This window comes from Perca flavescens, chromosome 6, assembly GCF_004354835.1.
Source record: "Perca flavescens isolate YP-PL-M2 chromosome 6, PFLA_1.0, whole genome shotgun sequence".
NCBI classification, from domain to species: domain Eukaryota; kingdom Metazoa; phylum Chordata; class Actinopteri; order Perciformes; family Percidae; genus Perca; species Perca flavescens.
Window position 1 is genome coordinate 30,780,847 of NC_041336.1, and position 17,053 is coordinate 30,797,899.

General features: G+C 39.3%; 1 protein-coding gene across 3 annotated transcripts in view; it reads right to left on the bottom strand.

The window, feature by feature from the left end:
- The window catches only part of ascc3 (activating signal cointegrator 1 complex subunit 3), a 193,100-nt gene that overhangs the window by 80,940 nt on the left and 95,107 nt on the right, over positions 1–17,053 (bottom strand). For all 3 annotated transcript variants that reach the window (XM_028579494.1, XM_028579493.1, XM_028579495.1), the window contains exons 12-14: positions 8,687–8,863; positions 7,173–7,244; positions 1,328–1,462 (exon numbers count right to left, since the gene is read on the bottom strand). In XM_028579494.1, the coding sequence (XP_028435295.1) occupies positions 1,328–1,462; positions 7,173–7,244; positions 8,687–8,863 (384 nt within the window). The remainder of the gene's footprint in view (positions 1–1,327; positions 1,463–7,172; positions 7,245–8,686; positions 8,864–17,053) is intronic.

Consider the following 17,053-nt stretch of genomic DNA (forward strand, 5'->3'; position numbering starts at 1 on the left):
TTTCACAGAATAACCAGGCCGCAACGCACCATTTTTAGTCGCCCAACACAATCTCCATTTCCAGTTTTAGAAAGCATGAAAAGTGATCTGATTTGTATACATATCCCATTTAAATAGAGGAGAGATTAGAGGCGCATCAATCTTGGCTCAGCCCTAGGGAACGAAGGAAAAGGTTACTAAATTTATCACTCTGCCTTCTGTTGCAGGAGATTTAAATATGGGAGTGGACTGACCATCCTCTGAGGGAGAATGTAGCTCCTCCTCTGTGTACTCTCACAGCACAGAGACCATTTATTACACACACACACACACACACACACACACACACACACACACACACACACACACACACACACACACACACACACACACACACACACACACAAGTCTGTTGATGCTTTTAAAAAGCAGCTAAAGACTTACATGTTTAAAGACTTGTTTAGAGACTAGAGACTCGTCTCATGTTTGTACATTTGTGTTTTTTAAGTCTTTAATCTTTTATTTCCATTGGTATTTTATTTATTTTTTTGCTTGCTCATTTCCTGTTTGGGTCTTACTGTATTTATTTTTATCATGTGAAGCACTTTCTGACTTTATCCGTGAAAGGTGCTATACCAAATAAACTCATTATATATTACACACACACACACACACACACACACACACACACACACACACACAAATCAGTGTCCTGCTCTCATGCCTGCCCACACATGCAATATAGCACCAACACTGTGTTGTACGGAGTGACAGTAATAATGAGCTTTGAATCAGGAAGTCAAGTGTTCTGTTCTCTGTTTACATATCTGTTCTCTTTGGCTTTACCAGTTCAGTTCCACAACCAGATACTGTGTGGCTCTCAGTGTAAAAAAAATTGGTTGGCAGGTTACTCCAACAAACTGTCTGAATAAACACAAGTTTAAGAACTTTGTTGTTTAAGAATGAGGACTTCCTCTTGGAAATGGCATGGACTGGCATTGTTTGTATTTCAAACCTAAAAATATGGCTTTGTGTTAAATTCTGTTGCTGTTAGAAGAAAAAGTAGTGGCACAGTGAAATTCATCTAACGTCCTTGCAGAATACGTGGGGCTGGAAGTGTGACTAAGTGACTACTTCTGGGGCTAGTTGACGAACTACTAGCCACTGAAACACTAGCCAGCTGGAAATGTGCCTCTTACCAGACAACAAGTCAAGTGTATATGATGTTATTATCTAATTTTCTAGATGAGTATAGGAGAACAATCTACTGTTAAGAAGCTGAAATAAAACACTGATGACTTTTCGGCCTTTAAAAATATTAGAACGATGTTGTTGAAAGCTTTTCTACCTGTTTCTCACACTGGCCGTAGTCTGGACCCTGGTCTGGTTGGAAGAAGCATATTTCTCCGTGGTTCTTTGCCATCTCGATCAGCCCCATGGCCGTCCTCACTGTGGCATTACGAGCGTGGACAAACACCATCACCTAATGCACACAAAGATACAACATGGATAGGTTCACAACATCGACACAACACATCATTCCATGAAGAAATTCAGCTGGTACTGCAATCTGTAGAATTCCAATTTCAATGTAATGCATTCCTGTAAGGCAGTTGTAGACTCCACAAACCCTTCCGCGATTGAAATCATGCAGTCGGGTCTAGCAACTATTGTGGTGGTGCTGTTAGATTAGCTAGATTGGCGTGGCTGGGTTAGCTCAGTCGGTAGAGCGGGCGCACACGTATGGAGGTTTATGCCTCGACGCAGAAGGTCCAGGGTTCAGGTCAGACCTGTGACAGTTTCCTACAGGTCTTCCCCCTCTCTCTCTCCTCTTCCACGTCTAGCTATCCTAAAGGCGGAAATGCCAAAAATAAAATCAAAAAAAAAAAAAAGATAGATTGGATGGACTTTAATTGATCCCAAATTGGGAAATTTCAGTGCCACAGCAGCAAAATATCAGACCCAACATAAAGTGTCTTAGTAAGATGTTGTTCCACCCCAATCCAGCTTCAGTTCTCCTTGTCCTAGATGATTTGAGTGTGTATAAACTCTACTGGAGGCATGGATGCAGGAATAGATTGTCTCATTTTGTGTGTTGACGATGGTATTGTCAGACACATCAAACCATTCAGTGAGCCCTGTGACCTGTATGGAAACGTTGGCATTCGTTACGGTTCTTCCCTCACTTATTTAGGTTTTTCCTTTATTTGGTGATGCACCTGTGTATGTAACATTTTATACTCACCAGGTCTATATTCATTCCTGAGTAGGGATGCTTGCCTTAAAGGATAGGTTCACACACCTTTTTAAAATCCACCTTAAAACAACAGTGAGGTGCCTATATGAACATTGAAACAGGCTTTGATTGCAAAGAATAAGGAAATTTGTGGTTGGTAGATTATTTCTCTGTGGTAACAATGCTTTTTGGCAATGAATCTTATACCGTTGGAAAGCCTGTTTAGTTCCCTTTCAAATGATGCCCCATTTGTAAGGAACATGCATTAGTGGGATGAGCAGCAGCGCTGAGTATGTGGGTTGCGCCCATGAAAAATTTGCCAAATCTTCTCTGCCAATGCCAAACAGGTTATTTTGCTGTTGAAATAATCTACCAAACACAAATGTGCTAAGTTTAGATACTATGAGCTGATATATGAGCTTTTGGCCAATATGCAGTGGGGCGGGCAAGCTGGTCTGTCCCTGAATCACTAAGTGAGTGGTGAAGTTACAACATCGGTCGGTCGAGTGTTTGAGTTTCCCGATTGGCCAATGCTCTTTCAACACAAATAGGCACAAACGGTCTGATAATACGTCTTCAGGAGGCTTTTACAATGATGCGCAAACAGTCCGAGCAAATTGGTCCCTGAAGAGGCTTTCACAGCGACGCGGAGACAGTCCTCAATTATTGACTCACCTAGTCAGTACTTCTAGGACTAATAATTGTGTGTTTATTGTGTGTTTAGAATAGAATGGAATACTTAATTGTCCCTGAGGGGAAATTTGTCTTGGGCATACAATCTGTTGCTTCACAACACAAACATGTCACAGAAAAAACACTCTAAACATCATAAGATCAACAAAGCATCTTAGAACATACTGTAAAAGAAGGACACATATAACTGTACAAACAATAAGACATCTCAAATAGTAACTGTAATATTTAAAGTGAGAAGTGAAAAAAAAAGTGCTGGTGTATTTATTGCACTTGTGCTCTGTTGTGCTAAGATCTACTGTTAGAGTTCAGCAGCTGGATAAAAGATAAGAAGACAAAGGCAACAGTAGCACGAGCCCAGGTCGCTACAGAGCCCAGCATCCATTTATAATGCTTGCTCTTGAGGGAATTACTGTAATTGTTGGGGCTTTGTAAATTGTAAATTATAGAGTGTGGTCTAGACCTACTCTATCTGTAAAGTATCTCGAGATAACTCTGTTATGATTTGATACTATAAATAAAATTGAATTGAATTGAATCCATGTGTTTATGTGCGATGTCGCCATTTTTTGTTCTCTCGACTGCCCATGACAAATTACTCCTATAGGAGACAATAAAGGCGTATCTTATCTTATGTTATCTGACCAAACAAAATTGTAAATTCATATTTATTGTCCAGGAATTCACATTATAGACCACTGACTGGGTCCACTGAGTGGAATGATTTGGCCACAAGCTAGCACATTGACCACACACGGTCCAGCCATATGGAGGTACTAAAAAATATTGAAAATACAGAAAAGGGCATAACAACAATCTATAATGATTGCACAATTGATATGAACCCATTGTGATTACTAACAAAATAGGTAAAATGAGAAAAAAGCCCCTACTTTGGTGGAACAATTTCCTGTACGTAAATAACCATGAAAAGCTTCTTTTTTAAATGTTTTTTTAATGTATTTTTGCAAATGTGTTTGTATTAATATCTATTATTAGACCAAACAATATTGCATGACTGCACAAACATGCAGTAAGCTGTGTGTATCTTCCAAACAGAGTGGGTTCAAAGGGACCACTGCAGCACATTTTATTTATTGAAGGTGTTTTATCAGCACCGCTGAGCGGTGTGGAAGCATTGTCGGCAGTAACCGCCGGCTTCTCAGCTTATTAAACTTCTTTCTGGCAGCATGCTTCCCACCAGGAGGGTGGTAGGGAAATCATAAAGGAAAATTCCATCCATCAGATCCTCCCAGATGAAATTAATATATGTCAGGACCACTTCTTGACAATTTAATCACGTGCGAAGGAGAGGCCTCCCCAGCTGAGCTGTGGCCTCAGAAGCCTTAACCTACAAGCCGGAGTGGACTGTCAACCCGGGGGGAAGAAAAAGTTGTCAGTGGTGCAGTAAAATCAAGTTGCTTTAAAAGTTCTCAAGGGCTACAGCAAAACTCATATTAAGTGTGTCTCTGAGGAAGATAATGGGCAAGAGAGAAGGGGGGGGAAAGCAAGAAAAAAGGTGTGTGTGTATGTGTGTGTGAACACTTGCAATAAAATGATGCAGACAGGATAACAACCATGCTCAATAGGGAGTTCAACTCCTGTAGCAGATGGGAGCTAAACGGTAAAGTCTGAATTCACAACTTTCATCCTCCCAATAGGCCTTGTGAGGCTGTAGAGTGGAAGCAGAATGATCGGAGGGTGGTGGTTGGTGGATGGGGGAACGAAGGGGGAATGTAGGGGAGGGTAACACTGGGGGGGATATAAGGAATTCAGAGACTTATAGATAGCAGGTGTTCATTCCAAACAGTCCACAAACATATTTACTGCAGAAGGACCTATTCATGAAAAACTACAAAGAAAATATTTTTTGTGTTTAATGGTCTAATCATTTTAGCTGGACTTGTAGGCCTGTATATTGTTGGGTAGTTTAATTCATACTAAAACATTGCATTATATAAACTACATGTGTTTTGTGTGCAAAACTCTTAATGTGTAAAGTAACTAGTAACTAAAGCTGTCACATAGGGCTGGGATATGGAGAAAATCAAATATCACGATATTTTTGACCAAATACCTCGATATCGATACCGCAACGATATTGTAGCGTTGACTATTGGTGCTTTCACAAAATATTTACACAATGAGATTTTTGATAAATAATCATCAGTAATATGGATAGAATAACTAAGTGGGCAAAGGCAAATAATAGAACAGCTAGAACAGTCTGGTAAGTTCATAAAATGACATCACTTTACTGTAATACAGCCTTTAAAACCAGGAAAAGACGACACTTATGCCATATTACTAGGCCTGTCGCGATAGTCAATAAATCGAGTTATAGCATGATAAAAAAAAATGAGCTCGATAATTTCCATTTGCATGCTTGTTTGTTTTCCTCGTCTCTCTCTACCAAAGAGACTGGAGGACCACTCTCGGTTCCTTAGTGTAACGAGGACTGAACCCTCTTTGTCAGTCGCATGGTCTTTGTGTGGGCGGGACTCCTGACGGAGAGAGAGAGAGAGAGAGAGAGAGAGAGAGACAGAGAAACGCTAGTTGAAAGTTGGAGCAGGGTTTCCCGCAGCATTGAAAGTTGGAGCAGGGTTTCCCGCAACACGTCAAAAAAAAAAGTATATGAGTGATATCCACCGTGTTACTTGGCGTCCCGTTTTCTTCCTTTCATTCCAAAGCACACAGCTGGCAACCTGCAGGTGGAGGCGGTGGAGACGGGCTCGGACATACACGCCGCTGTGGACTCGTCAGTCTCGCAAGCGGTTTCAGGAAAGTGGCTGCATGTGTCCGACAATGCACAGAACATTAAGGGTACAAGCCTACAGCTGTCCGCGGTCACCGAGTGTGGAAAGTATGTCAGAGTTGCAACTGTGTGTGTGTGTGTGTGTGTGTGTGTGTGTGTGTGTGTGTGTGTGTGTGTGTGTGTGTGTGTGTGTGTGTGTGTGTGTGTGTGTGTGTGTGTGTGTGTCGGCCCGCACCCACGAAGCTCCGACCTGAAGAGGAGCAGAAGCCGCACCTTCACCAAAATGAAGACTGAAAAACAGAACTATTTTGGTACATTTACTCGCCATGTGGCAGATAGCCATACAGATAGATTTAATTTATTAATTATATATGATTTAAATTAAATTTTTAGTGTTAAATAATTGTAAAATGTAGTACAGAGTCTGTAGTCTGAGAACTTACGTGTCACAAACGGCAATTCCACAACTGTACATCAGCGTGAAAGATGACCTACTTAAGGAGATCAAAGACATATTGTGATCATATTTAAAATGTCTTCCAGTTCCAGTGTTAAATATTCTTTAGAAATAAAAGTGTATTGATCTTTGAAAAGGTGTACCTGTATTATTATGGCATTATCATTATATTAGATGCAAATGGTCTCTCGATGACAATATTATCGTTTATCGCAATAATTTCTGGGACAATTTATCGTCCAGCAAAATTTGTTATCGTGAGAGGCCTACATATTACGATATCCAAAATCTAAGACGATATCTAGTCTCATATCACGAATATCGATATAATATCGATATATTGCCCAGCTCTACTGTCAGATTAATGTGGTGGAGTAAAAAGTACAAGATTTCTCTCTGAAATGTAGCGGAGTACGAGTAGAAAGTGGCATGAAAAGAGAAGAGTCAAGTAAAGTACAAGTACCTCAAATGTGTTCTTAAGGACAGTACTTGAGTAAATGTACCTAATTTTATTCCACCACTGGTCGAATATAACCTTTATTTTAAAAGGTTGTGAAATTTTGTTTCTGTAGTTGAATTATATACAGACAATTAATCGTCAAACTAAAATTTCACTGCTGTGACACCCATAACCTATAGTCGTCAGATTTTATGTTTTATATTTTATGGTTTATTTATCAAGGAACAAACCTATAACATTATAACAACCACATGTGAAAGATGCAAGGTGTTAAGGACGTCTAGCCCAAAATGCACATTGGGACTCTACAAGTCTGGTTAGCTTCTCCTCTTGTAGTGGGCCGGCTATTATTTCTCTGTGTAATGTGTTTACAGTAGACACAGCGCCTGGGGCCAGCCCATTTAAACACTTAAAAATAAGTTAAAAAAATGCAAATGCATTAGTAAAATATTAAAAAAACAAAACATAAACCAACCATTTTTGGCATAGCAATTAAGTAACATTTAAAGGTAGTAAATATTCTCCTAGATGTACTCCTCTATACATTGTATTATTTTTGTACGGTTCAAACATTTAGGAGAAGAGCCCTCACCTGATGACCGGCTTTAACCTGCTCCAGAACTTTGTTGTAGCAAACCTCCTCCATGTCATGAAGCTGCTGGATCTGAACAGGACACAAAATCACAATATAACTATTTCACTTAACTGATTACCGGCAACTTTTCAACTCTAATGTAACTAATGGATTATATTTGTAACCTCCATTCTCTGCATACTCCGGTCAGGTTTGTCTTCTTTTGTTTGTGTTTAATACTCTGCAACTAAACCTCTCCTCTGAATGAGCGACATCGGAACACTTTTTGATTGAGCAATGACGGTAACATAAGGAATACAAAGTATGATGCCAACAGTAAAAGTGACAAGCAAAAATGAAAATATATCACAAAAAAGTGTACACTTTTCCATAGCTGCTGCAAGCCTTGCCTTGCCAAAAGTGGCCTATAAAGTTCCGCCTTGCTGTAACACCATATTGTGCATGTTGCACTCATTATGGGCTCAATAATTATTTGGTTATTTTTGGTTATTGTCCCCCGTGATTCTGTATGTACTGAGTGTTAGAAATAGGGCTGCGTATCGTTCAGTATGTTTCAATACTGGTACCGATACTGATATCATGACTTCGATACCGCTTCCTAAACGATACTTTTTTCCATTCCAATTTTTAAAACATACATAAATTACAACATTACGGCACTAATCTTTTTATTTATTTTCCATTATTGCTCCTACTACGTGAGCCCCGTCTCTGTGCTTAACGTAGAGTTTTTTCCTGCGTGTCTCTACGACGTGTAGCGTTAGACAGCCAATCACAAACATTATCAGATCTCGGTAGAAGCATGCTGCGTGCTGATTGGCTCACTGACGCTGATGAGATTTACTCCTTAGGTATTGAAATTGGGTATTGAATGACGAGGCATTTTCAGATACTCGATACTTAAGAAGCAATTCGATCAATGCCTGAAAAGTATTGAATTCGGTACCCAGCCATAGGTATGAATAGTGCTGCAAAGATGAATCGATTAGTTGTCAACTATAAAAAAAAAAATAGCCAATTATTTTGATAATTGATTTGTCTTTTTTTTTTTATTCTCAGCTTCCAGCTTGTTAAATGTAAATATTTTCTGGTTTCTTCTCTCATCTGTGACAGTAAACTAAATATCATTGAGTTGTGGAAAAAACAACATTTTAAGACGTCGTTTTGGGCTTTGGGAAACACTGATGGTCATCTTTTACGCTTTTCTGATATTTTATAGACCAAACAACTAATCCATTATTCAAGAAAATAATCTACACATTAATCGACGATGAAAATAATCTTTAGTTGCAGCCCTAGTTATATATAAGTGCTGTGTTGTAGCAGTCATGGCAATACTGATGTAGCAGTCAGGCTCTTCTATTGATAGTTAAAACAAGGTCTTATAAGAAGTAGTTCTTCAGTTGTCGAACATATGCATATGCATTCATCACCTTGAAGAACTGAACCACCTGTGCATGTAAAAGTCACAGTCCTATAGGTTTATACATTCACATTCTCGGTTTGTTTACCTTGTTAGTGGATTTGATGCCAACAAAGGTCTGTCCAAGGGGCACGGGTCTGAAGCGACTGTCAAAGAAAAAGAGGCCAATGTAGGGGTTGACATGTAGGAAGGCGGCCACATCTAGATAGTTGGGCAGGGTGGCTGACAGTCCCAAGATCCTGATCATACTCTGGGTGGATTCCACCTAACCATCAGACAACAACACAGTATCACAGTTACACCAAGTCATGCATTTCTTCAGGTAGAAGGAGTTGCACTATCTGGGAATCTGTTCCTGAAATGAAATAGAAAAAGGGAATGGAACTGGCTGGCCTGTGAGATTTACTACATTCCATGATAAAACATTTCTTCATCGGTAAAAATGGTTTTGAATATGGTTACCAGTGCTGTTTTTTTGCCAGCACATGCATTTGCCAGGGTGTTAATGATCTCTTCATTACTTAGGATTGCTGATCCTAGATTTCGTGCCGACTCGCTCATAGTGTCACACTTGTTGCAGCAACATCTGTACGGATTAATCACATCGAAAACACCGGATGGCGCCGGAACCTTGATGACGTCAGATTTCATTCGACAAGTTTCACTCCATATTCAGACTTTCATTCAATATATTCAGACTTTCATTCCATTTATTCAGACTTTCATTACATACAGTATATTCAGACTTGCATTCTATTTATTCAGACTTCCATTCAATATATTCTGACTTTCATTACATAAATTCAAGTTTAATATTCAGACTTCTATTCCATATATTCAGACCTTTATTAAATATATTCAAACTTTATATATATATATATATATATATATATATATATATATATATATATATATATATATATATATATATATATATATATAGTGCCTGGTAGTGCCTTAAAGGAACACGCCGACTTATTGGGAATTTAGCTTATTCACCGTAACCCCCAGAGTTAGACAAGTCGATACATACCCCTTCTCATCTCCGTGCGTGATGTAACGCTGCCTGACGGTTCCAGCATTAGCTTAGCCCAGCGCAGATCCTGCAGGTAACTGGTTCCAACTAGCCTACTGCTCCCAATTGTGACAAAAGTGACAAAATAACGCCAACATGTTCCTATTTACATGTTGTGATTTGTAGAGTCACAGCGTGTACAAAAAACAACGTAACATGAGACACAGCCATCTTCTAACAGTAAACAAACCGGGAACTATATTCTCAGACAGGCTTTCTGCGAGCATATCACTCCGCCCAAGTACTATATTCTTTCGCCTGAGAATATAGTTCCCGGTTTGTTTACAGTTAGAAGATGGCTGTGTCTCATGTTACGTTGTTTTTTGTACACGCTGTGACTCTATAAATCACAACATGTAAATAGGAACATGTTGGTGTTATTTTGTCACTTATTCGGAGCAGTAGGATTACTGGAACCATTCACCTGATGTTCTCTGATGCCGCTGGAGCCGTCGGACAGCATTACAGCACGCACGGAGATGAGAAGGGTATGTATCGACTTGTCTAACTCTGGGGGTTACTGTGAATAAGCTAAATTCCCAAGAAGTCGGCGTGTTCCTTTATGACTAAGACCGTCAGCAAAATTCAGGAAAACATCAGCACATTGTAGAAAGTGAAAAAGTGGATTAGGGGTCTATGTCTTTGACTTATGAGACGAAGTAAATGATCTTGCTCATATCTTTATTTTGTATTTGAAACCTGAGGAAAATTCAATATGTTTTGTATCACCCTGTATGAGAGGAGAGAAAACTGTGTGTGTGTGTGTGTGTGTGTGTGTGTGTGTGTGTGTGTGTGTGTGTGTGTGTGGTGGTGGCCCTATCTGTGTGCCTCCTGCTGGATGTGACAGGGAAGATTGGTAAGGCCTTTAATGTGATGCAGTACCTGTCAAACCATCCCATCAAGATAAGACCTAACCAATCCCTGCCAGCGAAACAGGCTTGCACTACACATTCACACCACCGCTGCTGAACCTCCACACTGCAGATGTGCATCATGTTCACCTACAGGGAGTCAAACCGTCTGCAGGTTGTTTTAAGTTGCTTTTTAATTCATGCAACTATGAGTTTTACTGCTTTCTTGTACAAGAGATGAAGAATCCATGTTTCAGTTAAGTTTGTGGCATCATAAAGTTTTATAGCAACGTGAGGTAATTGTGATTAACGGCTGAATTTACAATTCAGAATGGGTAATGAGCTGAATACAACTAAATGACTAGGTCACAATATCAAAAGTAGACACCGCTAAGTCCTCCGTGGCTCCGCACTGGGATCCATGTAGTTCACAAAGCCATGCACACCTGAAATGCTGGACCTTGGAAAACTTTATAGCAGGTTAGACACCAACACACTCACTGCTGACTTCTGCCTCTGCAAAAAATCTATTAAGCTTAAGAACGAAAGAAATAACCCAAGGTCCTGTAAAAAAAAAACCTGCATCAGTAATAGTTTTGTTCATAATACTACTGCCAATACTAAGGGACGTGAATACTGCACTTTCTCCACCATTGCTGTGTAAACTATGCTGGATTTCAAAATAAGTTCACTGAAACGAAATGTGGGGATCTGGTGACACTATAGGGGAAATATGACTAAATCAGGTAGTGCATCCTAAAGCTGCAGAATCAGCAGCAGAACAAGATGAAAAGGTCATCCCACATATTATCACTCTATAAAGTTATGGACAAAGACGGTAGCAAACAATGGCTTATTTACACTGTTGCAAGGGGAGGTGCGTTGCAGCTCAGAGGAACCGTGAAGCAGATAAAACATCACGCTGGCAGGAAGGGTTGCTGGGAAAACTGGTAGACTTTTATTTTCAGTCTTCGAAAAGACTTTAAACAAAGAAAAACACAGAGGGAACTCCTCTTTGCTCTGCTCAAACGGTTCTGGTGCTGCTCCTCAAACATAACAGTCCAGCAACAACTCTCACATTCTACTCACACATCACATCTAGGATGAGAGCCCGCCCTCTCCAGTTCAAACTGGCCAATCAAGTCATTACTCAGGTCAGTAATCAGGTGTGGTACATCATCCAGCAATTAACATTCATCCAAACAAATCAACTCTTTGTCTTTGTTAACTGATGGAGGAACTTTAAATAAAGAAAACCTAGTGAGAGTAAATGTCTATATGTATTGAAAAAGTAGCAAAATAGTTAGTGAGGGAGTGGGTGCTTCCTTCCGTGTTCTGACACCCTGATACCTCTGCATGTGGCCAAGTAGTAGTCATCAACAACCCTATTAAACTGCATATTATGGTCATATTGCGGGTATTCAAATAAAAGTTCAAGCACCTTCTAGAGATGCACCAATTGACCGGCTGGTGACCAGAATTGGCAGATTTTTATGTGATCGGCCATAACCGGCGACCAGCCAGTCAGTCTGACATATACCGATTTTATGCCGGTCAAATGCTGTAAATAAATAACATTGTAAAGGCTACCATACACAATGCATAGGAATTATATATATATATATATATATATATATATATATATATATATATATATATATATATATATATATATATATATATATAGGCTAGCAAATAACAATAAACCGACTATTAATTACATTATTTTAATGCAGTGTAACTACTGTAGCCTGTAAATAATGCCAAAAATAAAAATACAAACGTGAGCAACAAGGGCGTTCAACAATCGCCATTATATCAAATCAACAGCCATGTGCAACGTAGCTCGCAGGTGAAGAACACAAACAACGAAACCACCAGCTAACAATGAACAGACAACATAAGTTATACAACTTAGGGTTCTCCCACTGGCTAGTTATCCTCCGGACAAGCAAGTCTCTTTTTTCTTTCTCTCACTTTTCCGCCGAGTGGCGTGCGTGCCTGCTCGCGGTGTGAAGCGCATGTCCGCGCTATTCTCCAACATGCACTCTAACAATCACTGCTTATAGACGGCCTTTTGTACAAATGCATTACCTGTTTTCACACAGAAGTTTAGTTTGCTAAATATATCACATTTATTTTGTTGGATATTGGATGTGAAAAGAAGGAAATGTTTCTTCCATAACAGGAGTAATTTATATAGTTCTATTTTATAGCGATTGATTATCTGTTAAAAAAAATTTCTATGTTCTACGCAAAATCTAAACTGTTCTATTGAAGAAAAGATAGAAAATAAATATTTGTATGTAGAAAAAAATTTAATCGGAATCGGCTAAAATCGGTCTCAGCAGGTCAAACTCAATGAAAAATCGTAAATCGGCCTAGAAAATTGTAATCGGTGCATCTCTAGCACCTACTGTAACTAACTATAAAAAGCATGCCTTATGTAAGCGTAGGTAAAGCCCAAACGCTCCTTAAATACCAAAGCACAAGAAGAAGACCCACAACAGAGCAACATTAAAGGCCTTTTTAATAAAGGTTAGAGGGACTTTATCTCCAACGCAGTGCATAATTGGTAGCAGCACACCCAGCCAAGAAAATGTAGTCCAAACCAAAGCTCTTCCCAGTAAAACATCAAAGTGATAACTGGCTTGGTGCTACAGCATTTGCATAAAATGGGGAACACATATTATTTAGTTTACAGGGATTTCCATATTAATGCGTCTGAAAACGTGAACTTAGCGCATCCGAAGCGGCCTCCTTAATTCCTACAGCACAATCAATTATAGCCGTCTGTCAGGTGTGGCAAATAATGGGACATAGAGAGATGAAGGGGGGGGGGGAGGGTCTGCCTGGCGTGCCACTCGCACCCAACGTCTTCGGTTGGAGGGTGGACTATGAGCTGTTTACAAATTCTCCACACAAAGAAACCGAGAGATGTTGCCTCTGTGCCTGTCACATTTAGATATCATTAGTGGCAGAAATAGCAGTCCGACATGTTCTACTCAAGTAGAGTGATATAATCCCCTGTGGCGTCTGCAACAGAAACCGCATTACGTTCAGGATAAAAGTATTCTCTACTACTTATCTATTCTTTGTACAAGCTTGTTATTCTTAAAAGAGCAACTCAGTGCTCCCTTTTGCCTATAACTGCTTTTACAGTCTAAGCTTACATACGTTCAAAATGCTGGGAGTACTCATTAGAGTCCAGGGCTTCTCAAAGTCCAGACCAAGCTCCGCATCCGTACCAAATGGCATGTCAACCCAGAGCCATCCCACACCTTGTGTAATGAATACGATACGTTATGTGTAAAAACTTCTATTTTAGAAATACATTTTCTATTGCTCAATATATTTAGCGATGTTGAATATACCAGTCCCTCCAGGATTTCCCGATGTCGCGATCGCGCCAATTCACGCGAATTCAACCAATCGCCTTGACTTTGTTGCAACTCGCAATTTTGACCAATCACCGCAACTTTTCCGCAAATTTGACCAATAACCGGACTTCCGCGACTTCAACCAATCCCAGCTGTCCCGCGTGCCAGACTTTACGTCAGTATAATATGACTCTGAGCGCCACTGACCACGCGTGAGTGAGAGAGAGCTTGTTTCCGATAAGAATACGAGACACGAACATCTCACATTTACAAAAGACAAAACGTACCGCCAAAGACACATGCAAAACATTTCAGACCGTCCTGCCAACCTGAATACATTTTAACATCAATGTACGCTGTAATGATTTTTCACTCTAAAGTCAGTGGCTGCTGTTTCAATCCTGTCGGCTGCGGAGATGAGACGACACAATTGCCTAAATTGAGGACAGCTACGCTCGTTATTGTAAGTGCAATGATAAGTTAAAGTCCAATAAGTACTTTATCAAACCGTATGAATGTGAGTCCCAGGCCAGGTTAGGAAATAAACTAACAATGTAAAGATCAACAAGCCACAGACACAAATGTTCAAATTTGACTCATTCAGTAAATTATTATTTTTTTGGTCTTAAATCCACCAGCCATGTTCATATTATACCAACATTTGCAGCCTTTTTGGTAAGGTTACTAGGAAAACTCAGCCCAGAGTAGTTTTATTCTTCCGCAAACCTTTTTATATATATATAAATAAAAAAATCTAAACTTTTTTTGCAACTTTCACTGTCTCCCGCAACTTCATTGCAACAAACATACACATCACAACTTTTACCGCAATTTTTTTACAAAAGCTCCATGCAAAATCAGGCATTTTGGGCCGCAACAATCTAAAAAAAAAAGGCAGCAAAATCCTGGAAGTACTGATATACACAAAAAAAAAAAAAACAAAAGAACGACCAAAACAAAATGACAAAAACTTCTAAAAAAGGCAACAACGTACTTTTACTACATGAAGCTGAGAATACCGCTGTAATTCCGCTCTACATCAATGAGCCACACTGTTGCACTGGGTGACGCGTTCCTGCGTTACCATGAACACACAGACTCTAGTTTATTTTGACTCAATCTCACACCGTCCGGCTGCCCCAAACACTCACCAGATTAATCCGCTGTTGAACATAGTCCCCGACAAATGCACTATATCATCCTGTTTGAGTAATGTTTGCTTTGTATGTCTTTGGTATAGTAACCAATGGGCTTGGAGCTGAGAGCCACATACAGTCGGGAAGTCATATACCGTACATATACAGTAGGAACATATATTTTGCTGTATGGAAATGTCCCTATTATTAGTGCTAAATGGCATAGTTGTTTCTGTATATTTTAACAAATTTTCCATAAAACGGGCTTCACAGTTGTATTTTAGTTTTCACATTTGGAATTACATAATCTGTGCTCTGACAACTTTTGTCCGCCACAGACGTTGGTTTCGGCAGATTAAAGTCCACGTTTTTTTTTAATCAAATTACTTCAACACTGTGGACGTTTTTTTCGACATTTGTGTTGCTTTTTTTAAAACCTTTGTTACACTTCTTAAGGCGTTTTTGTTGCTTTTTTGGCGTTTGTCGGCATTTTCAAAAAATTTTAAGTTTTTATTTTCAAATGTTCTGTATTTTAACTGTAGCTACACATCATTTCCATCAAGTCCAGGTCATGAGCTGCCAGAACATTTTCTGTTATTTTACGGATTTATTTCTGAGAGTGTGCCTCTGAGATATATCTTGGGAACATATCGCAATAATGCCTAAACATTAAATAATAAAACGTTTTCACCAATCCCATATTTTTTCTTTTGTTTTCTTTTTATTACTACATTCTTACTACCATACCCTGTACTTTCTTTCTCTTCTTTCCTCCAGTATTTTTTTTTTATCTTTCTTTCCTTTCCACCTCGTGTTTTATGTTCCCATTTTTCCACATCTTTCTTTCCCTTTCTGCCCTCCCTCCATGTTTCCATCTTTCTCCCCTCCCCTCCTTGAAACTCATTCTACTCCTCCAACAGTTCATTCTCCTTCAGCTGCTGTTTACAACTTTGCAAGCAATAACTTTCTGCTCTCAGCAACACACATTCCCCCCAGAAAATGTAGTTTCTAATCTGTATCTCCAACAGCACTGAATCATATTGCTTTTTGCTGCTACAACAACCTATAGTCTGCACACTTTAAGTTAAGTCTTATCTCATATTATTTTCAGTTGACCATTTGTCTATAATTACATTCTTTTTTTCCTTTTTTTTCTTAAATACTTAATACTATTTTCACACATTTCAATGTATCATTGTATCAATCAATAACTCATGATAAAGTTTTTTTTTAATAGAAAAAACAAATGACATTAAATATGCTGTTGTTGTTTAGAGGATGAACACCACTAATTATTACAAACCACATTTTTTCATATTAATGTGTGACCAGTATTTAGGCTTCCTGAAGTCAGACACTAAGGGCCCTATTTTAACGATCTAAGTGCACGGCGTGAAGCGCCTGGCGCAGGTGTGTTTAGGGGGTGTATGAATCCACTTTGCTAGTTTAACGGCAGAAAAACTGCTGGTTTTTGTGTATTTATGTGACTGTGACTGACTTTAATTGTCAGCTTTTAACCATCTAGGTAGCTGCCTCAGTCTGCTGTATCGTTGGTCTTTATGCATGTACTGTATGTGGCTGCTGGTCCATGTTTGCCTACGGTTAGTTTTTATGCATCTGTGACTGCCTGTTTGTCTGCTTCAACTGTTAGTTTGTATGTCTATTTTATAGTGTTTTACCACGCGTATCATTTCTAAAAGCCTAAGCAGGGACAAGGACTGCAAATTAGCCTACGGCGAGAAGTCCCACACACATTGCATCGGTTGCACTTTAGATGCAGCAAAGTCTATATTTATTGTCTCTGACAAATAAACAGATACAATCAAAATGAATAATTTGACTGGTCGAGCATGTTTAAGGATCACAGGAGGCAAATCAGATGGGCACTAGGAGGAATAAACACTAACTGGGAGGGATCGGTTTTCCGTTAACCCACACAATTGGAGGTTTCAACTTGTTCTTGTTTCCCGACATAGAGCCAACAAGCCATTCCAGCGGAAGCCGTGACTTTCC